Raw genomic sequence first — 17,958 nt, 5'->3', positions numbered from 1 at the left:
CAATTTCCTAGCCCCTAGTGTGTTAGAGGGGGTTTCTTAAGATTGTGAGGAGCTTCTTCATCAGCAATCTTCATCAATAGTCTTCATTGACATTGGCATTCCTCTTGTGTTCCTTGTTCAATGCAAATTTCTTTCTTCTTTACTTGAAGTCTCTCTCTCTTCTTCATCTCTATGTTCATGTTTCCTTTCCATTGTGCACTCTCACAAATTCCCCCTATAAATGCGCGAGAATAAGAGATTATCTTCAGCGTCAGAAAAAAATAGGACTGGCAACCAAATAATATGATTTTTAAACACATGGAAGACAACGAAAGAGGATTGATACAAAATCCCCGAATTTCAAGTGTGCTTGGAGGTGAAATTGGGCAAAAGCCTCAAATTTTACTCAAAAATTAAAGAGAATTTGAAGAAATTGGGTAAAATTACCCAATTGGTGTCGAATGTTATGCCTCAAGCTAAATTGAGCCAAGCCTCAATATTGACGAAATCTTATGAATTTCAAAAAAGCCCAAATTTTTTTAGCAAATTTAGGTGAAATTGAGCTCGAATGACAAAAAGCCCCAAATTTTATTGAGAAATTGAATAGAAATTCAAATGATTTTTGTGAAATGTTTACCCGAATGATGCTGAATGTCGCGCTATCAATGAATTGAGCCACAATGTTGATAAAATTTCTAATTTTCAAGAAAGCCCCAAATTTGGCACTGAAATTCGAGCAAAATTTGGCCTGTTAGGTGGAAAGACCCAAATTTGTCAACGACCGACAAGCAATTTCTCCAATTTGGTATTGAATTTGGGGAAATTGATGAAAATCCCCAAACTTTTATGAAATCTAGACCAAAGTGGATGGATATTGTCAAAATGCCCGAATTCGGTCCAATTTGTGCTTAGGAGGGCCAAAGTATGTGAACAAAAGCTTGCTGGTGCAAGAAATAAATAATGGACCTTTTTAAATCAAATTGGGCTTGCAAAAGGAAAGGAGACAGAGTGGCGGTCAATCTGTTCGTGTGCAAAGAAGGTAGATTGGGGCGACCTGAAGACGTGTTCAAACAGTTGGTCAACGCGAACAGATGGATCCCAAGCGACACGGGCTCGATCGTGTTGACAAGGCTGGAAATGTGTCAGGCCCAAAGCGTCATGTCGATGATGTTGATGCAACAACTCAAGTCAGCATAACGAAAAAGGAACAGACCAGTGTGGCAATCCATATCGACATAGCGGCCAGACAAAAGGTGATGGAGGCGATGACCAAGCGTTGCCACGAACTACTGCTCCATTAGAATACTTTTGAGTTGAGATCACAAGCTCAATCCATATTTGAGTAGCCATGAAGAGTCATAACCTAGTGCTATCAAATGTCAAGAGAAGTGGAACACCTAAGATATCAAAGCAAACACATGGCAAGCTGCTAATGAACCTGTTCAAGAGAAGCAAAAATTTGACTTAGGATCTTGATAGAAAAAGCGATATTATTCCTAGTGTTGGCTAGGTACAGAAGGGACACGACCAACTGCCGGTAAGAGGTAGCATATTTGAACTTTGAACCATCATAAAGCTTGGACTTGATGCAGGACATGCCCTTTGCCACCGAGTGGGCTTTGTACCTATCAAATGTGCCATCAACAAACCTTCAACTTGAGGATCTATGATGTGCCAATAATCTACTAATGTGGAGTTCTATCAGCCAAGACCTGAGGGTGATTCCAATCAATGGAATTAAGCTCCTCCTCCATGGCATGTCTCCACTCAAGCACACTAAGGACCTCTGAAAAACTGAAGAGGAGGAGACGTAGAAAGCTATGCACAAGAGAATAGGGCATATGATCATATCACCCACAAAATGATACGAGCAATGAGGGTTGGCTGATGTCTCTAAAAACTCAATGATGATTGAATCCTGAATGGTTTTCTCATACTAATAGGGAATGGCCCTATGATCTACAAACTGCAAGTGGAACAACTATTAGATGTAGTGGAAATGGTGGAATGGGTGATCATATGGAGTATGATGAATGGGTGGAGTGGGTGGCACCAAGGGAGCCACATAATAATGTGGAACAAGCAAAGGAGGGAGATAGGGAGATGTCGAAAAAGGCAATCGTTTGCTCAAATGACCATCCAAAGTAGGGGAGCTGACTTGCTTACGAAAAACAAGGCACCTGTCAAGCAAGATAAGGAAGTAGATGGCTTGGGAACAGCCCACTTTGAAGGCAACTCCTTAAAAGACACTTCCTACCTGATGAAACTAGAATGCAACCGTAGAACCCAAAGATAGTAGACCTTGGAAGAAGTGTTGTCGCTAATGATGATTTGATTTTTGGACATTAGGACCCAAATTCTTTCACTTCATGACTAGAACACAAACATAAACATCACAACCAAAAACACAAAGATAAAAGACATTAAGCCATTGTAGAAACTTTAAAAGCTATCATAGTCTCACCAACATTATCTTCTTTCACCAAGTTGTTGAGGAGAAACTTCTTATCATTGTCATCTAGACAAATGCGTGTAGTAAATTATTGAAGAGAAGACTAAGGTGATCAAGATATTGTTTGAGAGATTCAGAGAGATTATAACAAGTACTAAACAATTGTAATTTACGGAATAATTTTGAGTTATAAATGTCACCCCCAAATGATGTATGAAGACTTTCCCATACCTCTTTTTTTGTTTTGGTAAGGTCCAGATGATAGAGGAGATTGTCAAAAAGCACAAGCCCGATATTGGCAAGAGCACTCTCACGTTTTTCAGGTTACTCTTGATGGAGCTATGGCCTTCCTCAAACATGCTTTGGTTCTTCAATAGAGATGACTTTCCACACACCTTCTCGCATCAAGATGACCTAGATTTTTGCCTCTCATATTGAGAATCCGATGCCAAAGAACTTCTCAATGGTGATGCCATATCTCAACATGTCAATAGTAGATGCCATTGTGTGCTGGTCAAAGACAGTGCTGCTACTTCTTTTCCTTCTTTGGTTGTTGCCGATGATAATAGCACTTATGACCAGCTAGGCCAAATAAGGTAGTACATTTTGTTGAGGGCCCTGTAATCCAAACACACGCACCAAGATGCATAATTTGTTTATACTAAGAGGACTAGAGTGCAAATGTTGAGGAACGAGGCCTTATCAGGCCCTTTTCTAAAAGCTCGTTTACCCGCTTCATAATCTCATTATGTTGTGTTGGGCACCTTGGCCTTTAAGGAGGAAAGCTCCCAAGAATGAAGTCCATGTGATGATCTTTTAGTCTCTCTAGTGGCAACTCATTAGGTAAAGTATCAACAAAACAATTTTCATACCCCTTTATGAAATTTACTCTCTCCTTGTTTATACCTCTCATGGACTCTTCAACTCCAAACTCTTTGTTGAAATCTTGAACAAAAATCAAGTGCATGGAAATCGAGCTTTTCATCGCTATACAAAAATCTTGTATGGTATGGGAATAGAGTTTCCTTCAACTCCCAAAGATACATTTTTACCTTCTAAAGGAAACCTAAATTTATTTTGATTCCGATCAATGGTTGGATCTACTTTTCAATGCAAAGATAATCCCAATACAACATCACGATGACTCAGGTCTCCCATGACAAAGTTCTCATGATCCACATAGTCCCTATCTCAATCCATAGTTCCCCAAGGATATGAGTAATCTGAGATTCTGTCCCTTGAAAAGCAGCACCTAGCATTTCTAGTGTTCTGAACCTCTACTTTGGAAGACATAGCTTTGACAATCCAAGGATGGATATAATGATATGTAGCTCCACTAAGGAAGTGAACGAGAACATGATGATTAGCAAACTTACCCCCAACCATTAGAAGCTTTCCTTTCTCTAGTGGAGTATTGTCTCATTGTGAGGATTCTTAAGATGCGACATTGGCTTGAAGTGTTTTGAGATTGGTTCTCTTATCTTTCCCTTGCTAGGGCATTGACCAGCCATGTGTCCCTTTCCTCATACTTAGGGGGATTGAGAATTTGCATGGCCTATGAGATAATTCTCCACTTCGGGGGACCATCGCTTTTAACATTAGAATGATATCAAACTCTAAAACTCATGCACATATGGTGACTTTGGAAGCTTGAGATCAAGGGAAAGGGGAGCTGGGAGAGCAGAAAGGATGAAGCCATTAAAGTCATTATAATCAGTAATATGTTATGAGAATGTTATCTCCCATCCTCTCATAAACCATTATTTGAATGGGGCTTACATAAAGGGTAAAAAAGTTAACAGGATGCAAGGTGAAAGAGAAATGAGCCACTAGGAACAATGGTTAGTTAAGACAAAATGCTCAACAACGGCAGAAGTGAGCCAAAACTAGAAATTCAAGATCCATTCATGTGTCTAGATTAGTTATACACTCAAGCTTAATGAAGTAGCTAGGGTAGACAAAGGAAAAGGAAAATGAGCATTAAACCTGTTGCCCTGGTTAGAGTGATTATTGGAGCCATATGCAAAGGCATGACCTCTAGTTAAAGTTAAAGTTCCAAAACCAGAAGAAAACATTACACAGAAAGTAGTTTGAAGACACAAGAGACTGAAAAGAAGGGACACAAACCAGCTCATGAATTGTACTCAAAGTGATATTTTGTCCCAGAAGTGTAAGTTGGTCCAAAATAGTCTCAGCATCTCGAAGTGATCCATCTGATTTTGATGCTATCAAATCCAGAGCTCCTGGTTCTACATCCAGATTTTCCAAGTTCACTACAGTCTCAAGCCTGCTGACAATATCAGAATGTTTGAATTTCTGAAAATGGAATTTCTGGCATCTGGAGACTGCAGTACGGGGCAATTTCCCAGGATCTGTCGTAATAAGAATAAGGACAGCATTGGCAGGTGGTTCCTCTAGTAGTTTCAGAAGACCATTCCATGTCTCATCTGTAAGCATGTGGCACTCATCAATAATAAAGACATTGTATCGTGAAACTAAAGTTGTTGATAACAAGCTCTCCAACAGGACTTTCACTTTTTCTATTCCATTGTGACTTGCTGCATCAACTTCGCGAACATCTGGACACTTTCCTGATGCAAGGGCAATACATTTGCCACAAACCCCACATGGTTTCTTTTCACCAGTAGAGGCACAGTTTAAAGCTGCAGCAAATATTCTTGCAGCAGATGTTTTCCCTGTCCCACGAGGTCCTTGAAATAAATATACAGGGGCTATCTTGCCTTTTGAGACAGCATTCGAAAGTGCGTGAGCCACAAGATTTTGGCCACGTAGCTCATCAAAGAATTTCGGCCTATATTTTTGGCTTAAATTCCGTGGTCTTTCAACAAACACAGCCAGCTCTTTGCCTTTCACACTGATATCAGCATTGTCTCGCACATCAGAGGCCACACTGCTAGGCCCTTTCTTTGCAGTCCCATTGTCCATACCAAGCTCGCCATTGGCATCACTAGATGGTCTTTCACTCTCCTCAATAGATGATTCTCCTCCATCTGCTGAAAGCTCTGACAGCAGAGGTAAGGCTTCAGTTTCACCCAATTTTGATGATGGGGCAGGTCTATTTGGAGTGCCATTAGATACATCCCTTGCTAATACTTTTCTTGTTAACAAGTCTGAGCAGCTATGACTCTTTCCAGCAGAATCAAGCAAGGTCTTTCCTTGCTTTTTACTTGTAGACCAATCGCAAGGAATGCCGCAACCTTTTGTAGGCAGCTCGGAAACATCTAGCTCATCGTTCAAAGGGGTCCACCAAATGCCTGGTATTGATCCTTGTGAGGCAGACCTCTGACTCGTACTACTAGAACTAGTGGGTATATCATAGGATCTCCAGATTCTCGGAGCACCTGGTTTCATAGACAGTGAAGACCGGGCTCTTACTGCAATGCTTGGTGATCCAAGTGTCCCTTGGGTTCCCAATTTCAAACCTTGATTGAGCTCCTGATTCGACATGGGCCCTTCCAATGTGAATAAAGGCAGATGATGACTCTGATAATAGAAGTCTTCAGGAGAATTCAAAACCAGTGGTGAGAGAACCTGAGGGTTCTGTTTAGAGAAACTTGGGCTTTGTGATCTCTTGCCTTGGGTTTTTACTGAAACTTTTTTTCTGGGATGTAACTGATTTTTTAAGGTCTCCTTGTTTTGGGCTGAAACTCTTCCTTTTGTAAGGGCATCTGCCCATTTCTTCCGCCTTTCCCCACGGTTGGGCCTCTCAACACACCGTCTAGTCTCATCTTGTGCATTACCAGAGCTCCTCCACTGTCGCAACATAACACCATCATTGTACAACTCTCGTCCATGCCTTGTTTGGAGCTCAAGCTTGCCGTGAGATGTTGTGTATGCAACCTGCTTCCTCAATCCTCCAAAAACTTCTTGTTGTTGTCTCGCATCCTTATGTACTCTTTCTTCTATTCCAAGATCCCAGCTCCCTTGACCATCACTATCATCCAGAAATCCAGACTGAAAAGTGGATTTGGAAGTAGATCCTTTCCTCCAGGCTCTCACTTTACCCACCCCAGCTTGACCACCAACCAAACAACCCCTCCCCCCAGGCTGTTCATGTTCTAAATTCCTGCCAGCAAAGTGCCTCCCTTTCCTACTCGAAGCCAGTGAAGAATGAGGAGCCCCTGAAACAGTTGACTGTACTGTGGCTGGATCGTGGAGGGATCGAGCTCTCTTAATAGCTATCAGCTCTTTCATCAAAGGGAGTTCACCTGGGTGGCCTGTGTCCAACATGACACTGCACCACTGTAGCACAACCCAACAAAAAAAAAGCCATTGCAAGTGAGTCAAGGAAAATTTATCCCTAATGAGGCAGAACATTCAATACTTTTTCATCCACTGATTAAAAGTCTCCAAAAACTCTAATGACCTGAGCATGTCTTCTTAACTTGCTACCAGCAGTTCCCTTGATGATGGCCGCGTCGACACTTATGGAATATACTTTGCAACCACTTATTTTTAAAGCTGTTATGAGTCAACAAATGGTCAATACCTTGAAAATGCATGGAGGTCAGAGAGGGGCATACTGGAGGCTATGTGCAATACACTGGTCGAGATACTCTATCTGTCTAATGATGTGATGAAAAGCTCAATGTTGGTACATGCTCAACTGAGGGAAGCATCTAGAATCTGATCCTAGATAATCTTGCGGCGAACTGGTAGGTCCAACCCCAAATCAGGACGGTGTCTATGCCACTGATCAAGGTGATAAATGAGATGGCATCCAGACACAGGGTGAGGATCCATGAACCATATCATTTGCATCTAGACATGTTTTTAAGGATATCCATAAAGGCCTGAGGTCCGAATGTCAGCTGAAGTAATAAAGACTGGATGATGTTTCGAGCACAAGAGTGTATATTGCAATAGTGATTATTTATGCTGCAGGACCATAAAACTACTAATTTCTACTACCGAGTCTCTAACAGAATCCACCTGTGCAATCAATCTACGAGCAAGAGTGGAGACAAGACGTATTAAGATGGCAAAGTCTAAATGTAGAAAAAAGAAGAAAGAACCATTGAGCTTCGGCATGCTTACCAAATTTCAGTCAGCATATGTCGTTGGGCAGCGATCAGAGGGCACATCCATGTCCATTACTGTAGAAAACCTGAGGAAATGGCATGGAAACTGCCGGTTTGGACAGAAAGGCCCCACACCACAAATTTTAATCCAGGTGTGCCAGCAGCGCATGAGGCCGTCACTAAACGACTGGTGAATGAGAGAAGACCACCTGAACCATCTCTGCCAACGTGCTGAAGCCATAAATGGAAGGAAACCAGGACGCATATTGGGGCTAGATGAGGCTCAATATTGGTTAGCAGACGGACCTGCTGTTGGACATTGGTGAGCTTACATAGTGAAGAACTCAATGCGTCGGTGCCTCCAATTTGGGTGTTTGACATGGCATCCCGAGGTTGTTGTCAAATCCAAGTGGTTGCGTTAGACTGGACACATATTGATGGACCTTCGAGGGCCACCAATTGGTATTCACACAATTTGCAAGATCGATATAGGAGAGATGATGGAGCAGGGGAGTGTAGTGTGGTGGCTGCAGAGTGGACAGGCTGAGCTGAGTGTGATTGCGACAGAACCTTGTCTTGGGACACCTCTGCGAGACAGAGAGAGACAGACGAGACACAGAGAGAGAGAGAGAGAGAGAGAGAGGTCAGGTAAGCTACAAAAGAGGTGGTTAGCGGCTTCAATTCTATGCAGTACTAGTCACTCTTCTGTGAGTGTGGGTGTATGAGTGGCCCGTGAGTATTTGTTGATGACGACGATTTCTTGTGGCCCATAGTCTCCTAGGTAAAGGCAAAATCCACATGCGTGGTGCAGGCAAAAGCTTTTAGGACTCCGAAGGACTGTCTGTAAGAGAGAGAGAGAGAGAGAGAGAAAATTGAGCTCTTTTGTTTCTAGTTTGATGGCCGCGCCGCCTACTCCAAGAGGACGACAATGTAACATATAGCCCCACCGGCACCCACGTCCCCTCTCTCTCCACCATCATCTCTTGAGTCTTATCCCTTGCTCTCTTTGTCATCATCTTCTGCTCTCTTGATGATTGCCTCAGACGCGCGCGCCCCCCCCAAAAAAACACTAAAGTTTCACTCACCACCCACCTCTCTCTCTCTCTCTCTCTCTCTCTCTCAAAAGAGGGACCCTGGTCCCGTGTCCCTTTCTTCTCCCTCTCTCTGAGAAAAGGAGCCTTTCTCCCCAGATCAGAGAGTGTGTCCAGATTTACCTTTGCGCAGATGAAAAAAGAAACATTTACTGGTATTAGTTGTTATGCAGAGGTTTGTCATAGTCATAGGTAGCAGTGTTATTTTTCGGCGTACCTCACCTGAAATCAGTGGACCCCGCGGCCTTGTCCAGCTCACCAGACTGGCCCTTTCAACTGTATTAACCGCTCCCGAATCCCAAGTCCCCTGATCTCGAAATCTTATGCCCATTTTTACTAGGCTTCGGATTATTGAAAGGTAAAGTTCAACCGTCTTCCCAGAAAACATGTTTTCAAGCCAATGCAAAAACCTTCAACAGGGAATGTGCATTGAGGCATGTGTGTGTGTGTGTTGGGTGGGGGAGGGGGGGTGGGGGGGGGAGAGAGAGAGAGAGAATGTGTTGATCTTCAACAGTAACAATAAAGCAACGCTACCACAACATTGGAGACCAACATCATCTACGGAAGAAGTGGTGGCATGCAAAGCAAAAATTGCCATGACTCTGTAAGGGGTTCACCCCTCCAAGTAGCTTGTTGGAGCTCAATTGACTCTTGCTAAATTAGAAAAATAGCCAATTGAAAAGGGAAAGGTGAAAGTTGATACCTAGCTCCCCTCACTACCACAAATAGAGTGTCTGACAACTACTAAGAGAACACCGATGACTTAGGTACTATCCTTCCAATAAAAAGGGAAATGTGAAAGTTGATACCTAGCTCCCCTCACTACCACAAATAGAGCGTCTGACAACTACTAAGAAAACACCGACATCTTAGGTACTATCATTCCAATATCTATTCAAATAGTAGGAAAGAAAGAATCGACTAAAGCCTATCAAGAAAGGGCTCTCATCAGCCTCTATCATGGAGCTCATCCTCCTATGGAATATCTTAAGAGTTGTGTCTGAAATAATTGGGAAGGACCAAGCTATAAGATACATGTAGTGCAATATTTACCTTATAATAACTAACTTTTCCTCTTTGAAAGTGAGCAAATGTTGTTAAATGTCATTAGATATGGTAAGTGGATGCTGGAGAGCTCCCCACTCTACTTATCAATTGGACACCAAACCTCCAAAATCCCAATTTAGGCAGAATTCTCAAACTTGCCTTTGAATATATACACTTTTCTTAGAATAGTAGCCTCCCCATTCGATAGACTACTAGGTCAAAGTCATGTATCAAATATCAATCAAAGGGGCATCTTAGGTGCTTGTTGTTGGATGTGAACAAAAAATTACCGATATTTCAAACACCACTAACTCTGAATGCAATCAAATTTAGAAAGCTATGAATTCTCAATAAATGCTTGAAAGTAGGGCACCTCATTAGAGACTACTTGGATCTCAAGGCCCTTGATCTGCCTTAAGAGATTATCAAACCTAAAGAATATGGTTTTCAAACAATCAAGAGAAAAGACAAGAACAATCACCGAATAACAAAGTTAATAAATGTAAGACTAATGATAGATATGCACCTCTTTTACTAACCTCCTTGATAATGATTGAAATAGGAGAAAGTAGTTATGAACCTAACAGTGAACAAGTTGCCTCAAGATCTTAGGATGATGATATTCTTATCAAAGAAACTCAATGCCAATGGGAAATCCAAATCTAGACCTAAATGCCCATGACGCATATTATAGAGAGTTGTCTAAGGCTAAAGAGAGGAGGAACTTCTAGTTGGTAATAACTAGTTGATGGACCCCCAACCAACAACCTATCTAAAAAAAGATGAAATATTTTCCAAAATCTCCAAAAGGTGACTCTCCAAATTAGGGAAAATGAAAGTAACCCCTTCAAACATTACAAAGATAGTGAGAAGAAATAAAAATCTCTATTATACATGACAAAATCACTCAAGGTACTATCCTACAACATTAAGGGGCTAACTGATCCCAATGGAGCTAGGAAAACAAGGAATGGTTGAATACTTCACTACCTTTACTAGACATCATGTGCGTATAAGAATATAAAAGACAAATGAATCACTACTCAAAAATCTAAATATTGTATCTAAATCACAGTCTTGGCACTTCCCAACCACACCAATAGGAGTGGGGTGCTACCATTGGGATTAGTAATAGAATTGATCCCCTAATCTCAAAGATATTCCATGGCTCTATGAATAAATGGGTTGTGGCTCACCCTAGGGCAACAAAAGTATTTGTTTGATGTACTCTCTGTTTATGTGGTAGGAAATATCCATGATAAAAACAAGTTATGGACTGTAGGAGACTTTAATATGTTAGAAACCAATCATGATAGATACCTAAATCAAGAACAAGTCCTAAAATGTATTTTTTAAAAACTATGGGGGAAATACAATAGTTTTCATGGTCTAATTGATATATGTTAGACAATAAGGGAGATTACCTAAGGAAATACATATTAGCAAGGTTTTACATTTGAACCAATGTCAACATGGTTCTTGTAAAACATATAAAAATAATGGCATTCCCTTCACCATACAATAGACAATTATTAACAAAATTTTGAATGAACAAAAATATAGCATGAGAGAAAATGGAGACAAAAGTGTATGATAAAAGAATGGATACGATCTCCCTCAATGCACAAGGGAGCACCTTCTTCGTGCATGTATTTATGGATTTATGCATGAGGGTGTGTGCATACATAGGCAGATACTTACTTAGAAGACTAATCCATGGGTTCTTCTATTGATTATGGTTGATAAAGTAGCAAGGAACCTTGAACTCATGAAGATAGGAGTTGTTGGAGAAGATTATGGAGAATCGAAAAGGTAGGGTGGACGAAAGCTAAAGTCTAAGCTAAGTAACTTGTGAAGAGCATGGTTCTCCTATAGATCAACTACATGTGGCAGTTGAGGTAATTCTTCCCTTCTTGGCACAATGACTTTTCTGTCTTGTTGTGGGTTTGATTTGCTAGCATTGGGAAAATAAGGTTATGAAGAGAAAAAGGAAAAGAGTGCAAGTGACTCAAGGAGACAAGCCTAACTAAGGCAAGCCAAGACTCCCTAGGTATGTCCTATACTTGATGTGCCCTAAGTAAATGTGGGGGGAAATAGGAGAGGAGTAGGGGGTTAGAGACAAAGCCAGCCCACACATCTAACTTGAGGATCTCTAGGTGTAGTGATTGCATCATTATTTTTAGTTTCTTTTTTGTTTTTATATAAATTTTCCCATTTTTTCTATCATTGTTTTCCTTTGAAATTTCCCTTTGATTTTCATTCTTTTTTTTCTTTCTCTTTTTCTTTTCATCTTATTGTGAATAATCACATTATCATACAACTAGGCATGCAATGTTACAAAAATAAGTGGATCTATGAAAGATCTAAAGGCTAACTACAAATAGTAAATTTGGTTGAAAGAGTGAAGTTGTGCATTGAAGTGCGCACATTGAAGATTGAATACTAAGCCTAGACATTAAAAGTACAATGCCTTGTTGTTGTTGAAATTATTGTTGAAGAAGAAAAAAGATCTATTGATGAAGACTTGGGTGCTCATAGATGGAATAATTTGAACTTCTCCTCCAAAAGTGGATGACCATTGGATATTATCATTGAGATATAACATGATTGAAGAAATTAGAATGTCATTATCAATGGCTTTCTAATGTCTTTGTCTCTTGTTGAAGTCTCTCTAATGATTTTGGTACCTTGATGTTCATATGATCTACCATCTAATGCTTTTAGGACTTGAGATTTTTGAGAAAGTTTTTGGTGCTAGTGTCATCTTCAAGTTTTGGATGTTCATTACTAGGCTTTGCAATGGGATCTATCGTGTTCTTGCATTCACTTGTTGAAGATTTGCAAGTACCATACAGTGAAAAAGATAGAAATAAGTGATGACAATTTTGTTGTATTTCGCCATCATACATTTTAAAAAAAAGTTTAGAGCTCTTACCTTTAATCTTTCCCTCTTGTAAGATATAACATCGTTTCAAATTTTGAAGGGGTTGCAGCTCTTGCTAATGCAACACATTGAGCAAAAGAATGAAGAATGTATAAGTTAATTAGGGTTAGTTATATACAATAGAATGTTATTCAACTTTGGGAATCCACCTATTGTAGTAATTTGGATTGTACTCCAATTCAACAAAGGCATCCAAGTCAACTGGTTAGGTAACCAATGCACAAAGGTAAGTAATTAGACTGCTAAAAGCAAGGGAGGTCTTGCAAAGTGACTAGCTATACACAATTCCTCTTTAATAGTCAAAATCTTATCAAACCATGGGTGATATTGCAATTGTGATGGTGCACCCAAATTTTGAATCAGGATGATAGACCACAATAAAGTGGTGTTATAGTAAGTCGGGTCATATTAAAGTGTACTAATTGTATGTCATTGCTCATTCATCTTCATGAGACAACTACCATCATGAGCAAGCTCAAGTCGACGAGAAAGCCACATTTGTAAGGATGGGCTCGAGGAATGGCAATTCTACTCAAGTTGATTGATTATTGATTGGTCTTTGATTTTGGTTACAAAAGCATAAGAAGATGTAATTTAGTATGATTGCAATTTCTTTTGAGGGAGGATCTTAGCATACTCATCTTGAACCGAGAGGCTTTTATGATAGAGGTGTTGAACACTCTCATCCCAAGTGGATTGCCAATTTGGAAGCAACGTGAATTGTCCCATTGTCAGTAAGGCCCAAATCAATCTTTGCAAACAACTTGGCATAACTAGTGCACATAGAGTCAAATTGGAGTAGCCATTCTAGTTGAGAGGAATCGTATTTCATTGTCAAATCAACAACCATGTTGCTTAGAGATTGGCATACTAGCAAATATTTCACACAAGCAAGGTGGATCAAGTATTGTGTGGCACTGATTTGGAGGTGAGTGTGTGCAACCTCCTTTGAAATGTTTTGGTATTGAGTCAGCTCAACTTGGTCTAACTGCTTACTGGGTTGAGTTAATAGGGACATCAACAGCTTTGGGCTTAGGATCTATGATTTGAAATGCACTACTTTCTGCTATTGTGTCTTTGTTAGTTGAAGGTTTTTGTACATCACTCTACTTTATGTCATTCGATGAAGTTTCATTTTACATGATAATAGAAGCAGAGGAAAGATGAGGTTCTATGTCACTTAGCCTCATAATGAACTAGTCAAAGAAGTTGGGATTATACTAAAGAGGAGCATAGGAATCAAGAATTTGTGGGTCTTGAGTGCGGCAAAATATATATCTAATGACATCAAGCATCATACTACCTTGTCCCAATCGACTCGCAACATGTAGATTTTCCTCCAAAAGGATTTTGTCACACAAGGGATCTTGTTGGGTAAGTTTAAAAACGTTAATACCATGGATAACCATAGCACTCTCAAGGATGTAGGGTGCTACATATGCCGGTCATGTTTTGAAGTCCAAATATCATTTCTATGCTCAGTAATAGCCATGAGACAAGTACCATATCTTGTAGCTAGACCCCGATTAGAATACCATTTTTGTTCAAATGCACTATGTCCATCTCCTTTTCATGCTAATAATGCAACCTCCTCCCTGCTTACCTTGCGATGCCCAGTGTGGAATATAGGAATTAAGAAATGCTTCTCCTAAACCTTGGTAATTTGCTTCATGAATTCTACCACAACAATTGGGCAACTCCAATAGATTTGTGCTTGCTTTGGCCATGTCAAAGGCCTTTTTAAGGGCTTCTCATGGTTAGTAGTTTGAATTCCAATGTCATCATGAACATATGCACAAGCGAGTGATAACATTGTATCCTCTAGTTCCTTTTGATGCTCAACCTCCAATTGATCTTCTTGTTGTATTGGCTTACCCATCTTCTCCATGAGACATCATCTAGGCTTCAAATGTGCTCGAGGTTTTAGGTCGAGAAAGACATGCCTTGTGAATCTTTGAATTTATTGGGCTTTTTTTGCTAAAGCTCATGTTCATTTGTGAGGTAGAAGCATGAGCAGCTTGTGTCTTAGTAGCTGAAGTGACAATCTTGGTAGCCAAAGGTTATGACTATGTGGGCTGCATTTTAGAATTGGAAGCAATAACTTTTGGTTCAATGGATTGGTCAATCATGATAGTCAAAGATGACTATATACTTCGATCCTCAAACTAATTGGAATCTTGGTCTTGGAATTTCTAGATGATGCTTTCGTGATTGTCCCTTGTGGATCCTTCTCCATGGATTGAGTAGTTGTACTAGGCTATTGTTGGATTTTCAATTTCTCCTTAGGTGATAAAGGTTCTTTGTTCGTAGGAGACTTAAAATGTTTGAATGGATCAACAACTATCTTTGGCAATTGCTTGTCAATAATTGAGGGCTCTATCATGTCCTTCCTTAGAATTTCTTTTTGGCTTGAGCAATATCACGTGGATGTGGCTACTTTGTTTCCTCCTCTTGGGTTGACGGCTTCGTAAACACCATATGTTCCTCCTATAGAGCAACTACCTCAGACAGTTGCTTTTCCAAAGTCTTGGGCTCAAGTATCACAAGGACTAGATTTTTAGTTATTGTTGATTGACTTGCCTATTTTTGTATCCTTAAATATCTTGGTCCTTGACCTAGATTTGTGTTTGGGTCTCTTTCTCTTTCTCTTTCTCTTTGTTGTTTATGGGACTTGGGCTATGGTCAAGGAAGGTGGCTATGCAAACGGTTTTGACAACCAAATCCAAGGATTTCCTATGTAAAACCCTTGAGCATGCAACAATGCTTTGGAACCCGTCTTAACTTGGTGCCACCTCTTTGTTGATGCTCTTTACCCTAAGTCTCCTCTTCCTTTTGGATGTTTTTTTTTTTTTGCAACTTGAGAAGCTATAGTATTTGTTCCTAGTAGCTTGGGTAAGTTTTCTTTGGGTCTAGGAGGATACACATTGAGCGGTTCCCTCTTATCCTTGTGTGACGGGAGTGAGCCTAGAGTAGAAGCACACGAGCAAAAGCAAGAGCTATGGTGGAAGGAGCAATAGCAAGAGAGAAAGACACACAAGATGTGGGAAATCCAACAATCACAATGTGTGACCAGCCTTCCCTTTATTCAAATGTCATTGAAAGAATAAATAATGAAGTGATAATGATGGGTGCCCACCACATGTAGTATACATGTGTGCAGCTATTGTCAATGTAGTAATATATGGGCGGTTAGGCATATGTGCCTTTACCTCCAACCACCTCCCACTTATAGGTGAATGTGCCCCTAGTGAGGAGAGAATAAGAAAAAAGTGACAAAGTATAAATGTGCATAAGTACAACAGGATGAGGGAAGATGTCATCTCATCCAACGCCCACATCAACTTCCTAAGGAAGGCAAAACTCTCCATTGAGAGACTTTTCGTGAGCATTTGCAGGATTTTGGTCAATTGAGATCTTGACAAGGTCAAAAGACCTAGCCTCAATGACCTTTATGATATAGTGGTAATACACCTTAATGTGTTTTGTCTTTGCATGGAAGATCGGCTAATACCAACTAATCATCAAAGCCAACACCATATTCCTACTTGAAACCCTTAGCTACCAATCTAGCCTTATAAGCGGCAGGCTTGGGGCATCCAAGATATTTTTTAGCTTGTATATCTACTTGCATGGTAATGCCTTCTTGCCACACTGATGTTAACCTTGGCACAAGAAGAAAGCGAAAAAAATGGAAAAGCGCAAGTCGGGACCTAAAAGAGGTGACCCAGAAGGAAATCAGACACAACGGAAGAAGCAAGAAGGAAAATGGTTGGAAGTGCAAGGGCAGCCTCAAAAATCAAGTTAAAGGCAAAAGCACATTTTTAAATCCAATGCACCCCTAAAACTGTTGTAGAAGAGCGCGATGCTTCCTCTTGTTCAAAATTGTAAAAGGTAGGTGGGCATAGGTAAAGAAATAAGGCAAATAGAAGGAAATGGAAAAGAGGACCTTGCCACAATGGTCAGTCACGTAAACAAGGGATGCCTGCCAGAAAGGGATTTAGGGTTATGTATAAAAGCCAAAAAGTGAATAGAGAAGCTCATTCTTTGGTGTGTGGAAAAAGTGGACTCATCTTCTTCTCTTCTCTTTGCTTTCTTGTGTGTCCTTGAGAGAGGGAGGGAGTGTGTGAGGATAAGGAATCTTGGAGGTGAATCTCTCCATCTTCTCCTCTTGTCTTCTTCTCTTCTCTTCTCTTCTCTTGTCTCACATGCGACTATGGAGGATGGAGCTTGGAGATGGAGGTTTGAGGATGCTTGAGCTTGCATCACAAATCATGGAGCTATCGGTGTGCTTGAGGGAGGAGGCAACTCATTCGAGCATTGAGGTAAGCTCATTACACTCCGGTAGGATAGAAGGTGCGTTGGCTAGGTGAGAGAGAGCCATAGGTGCTTGCTTGAAATGCTTAAAAGAATAAGCAGTCCATGGGTCTTAGTGGTTGAGCGGTGACCTCCCTTTACATTTTGGTTCCATTTCTAGGACCAACGAATTCAAGCTTGAGTGTTTGCACATTTCACTCAAGCATCGAAGTAAGGGTTCATCCCCGAACTAGAGCTTGAGATAGATTATAGGAGGTTTTGGGTTTTTAATCCTTGAAGCAAGTAAGTATTTTGTATTTTTGATGATTAGGCAAGTAGGAGAAATCATTTCAATACTTTACTTTTGATTTTTGTTGCATTTAGAGTAGGTAGGATCGAGAATCAAAGTGGAAAGCTTTAGGGTTGCTGCTATAAAATAGGCCCAAACAGGGCACAAATCAAGGAAAAAAGGGGAAAAAAGAGTGCTTGAATGGATTTATATCACTAAGAGAGTGACTGGAGAGGTCAAGCCTTAGCTGGGAAGGGTTTATAACCCAAGAGGCCAAGGGAGAGCCCATTTGCAACTGTAGCATTGAAAGAGAGAGAGAGAGAGAGAGAGAGAGAGAGAGAGAGAGAGAGAGAGAGAGAGAGAGAGAGAGAGAGAGAGAGAGAGAGAGAGAGAGAGAGAGAGAGAGAGAGAGAGAGAGAGAGAGAGAAACCTATTGCTCGCATTGGATCGATCGCTTCACCCATGAGTTTTTTGCGTATTGCAGGTATATACAACTCTTCCTCTCTATCCATAGTTTTGATCTGGAGGTGCGTGCTAGATGTAGTGACCAAAATCGTGCGATTGGATTGATTCTTCGTTGTATCTGTTAAAATCGCACTGCATTCAGACCGTCCGAGTGTTGGCGATTTTGGGTCAAACCCTAGAATCGGTCCTCGGTCCTCGTGTGTTCATCAGCCATTCAGCCCACTAACATTCACGACTTGGCCCAAACCCACTTGGACAAGTTGACATGACCGAATGGACCATTTGGACCAACTTGGCATTCGGTCCACTTGACTCGGCCCTCGGCCGTTTGGCCATTCGGCCATTTGGCCCTTGGA

General features: G+C 40.7%; 1 protein-coding gene across 6 annotated transcripts in view; it reads right to left on the bottom strand.

Moving 5' to 3' along the window:
- LOC148030836 (protein STICHEL-like 1) overlaps nt 1-8,503 on the bottom strand; it is a 100,337-nt gene extending 91,834 nt beyond the window's left edge. For 4 of the 6 annotated variants that reach the window (XR_015691816.1, XM_087684368.1, XM_087684370.1 and 1 more), the window contains exons 1-2: nt 7,490-8,503; nt 4,559-6,694 (exon numbers count right to left, since the gene is read on the bottom strand). Coding sequence is in view for 5 of the 6 variants with exons in the window: in XM_087684368.1 (XP_087540494.1) it covers nt 4,559-6,682 (2,124 nt within the window). In the remaining variant the exon portion in view is untranslated. The remainder of the gene's footprint in view (nt 1-4,558; nt 6,695-7,489) is intronic. The other 2 variants (XM_087684366.1, XM_087684367.1) reach the window with 2 other exon arrangements.
- Nucleotides 8,504-17,958: the final 9,455 nt, after the last annotated feature.

Source organism: Lygodium microphyllum, chromosome 9 (genome assembly GCF_053477565.2).
Source record: "Lygodium microphyllum isolate KBCC chromosome 9, Lygodium_microphyllum_v1.1.10, whole genome shotgun sequence".
Classification (NCBI taxonomy): domain Eukaryota; kingdom Viridiplantae; phylum Streptophyta; class Polypodiopsida; order Schizaeales; family Lygodiaceae; genus Lygodium; species Lygodium microphyllum.
This window is presented reverse-complemented; position numbering and strand designations above follow the sequence as displayed.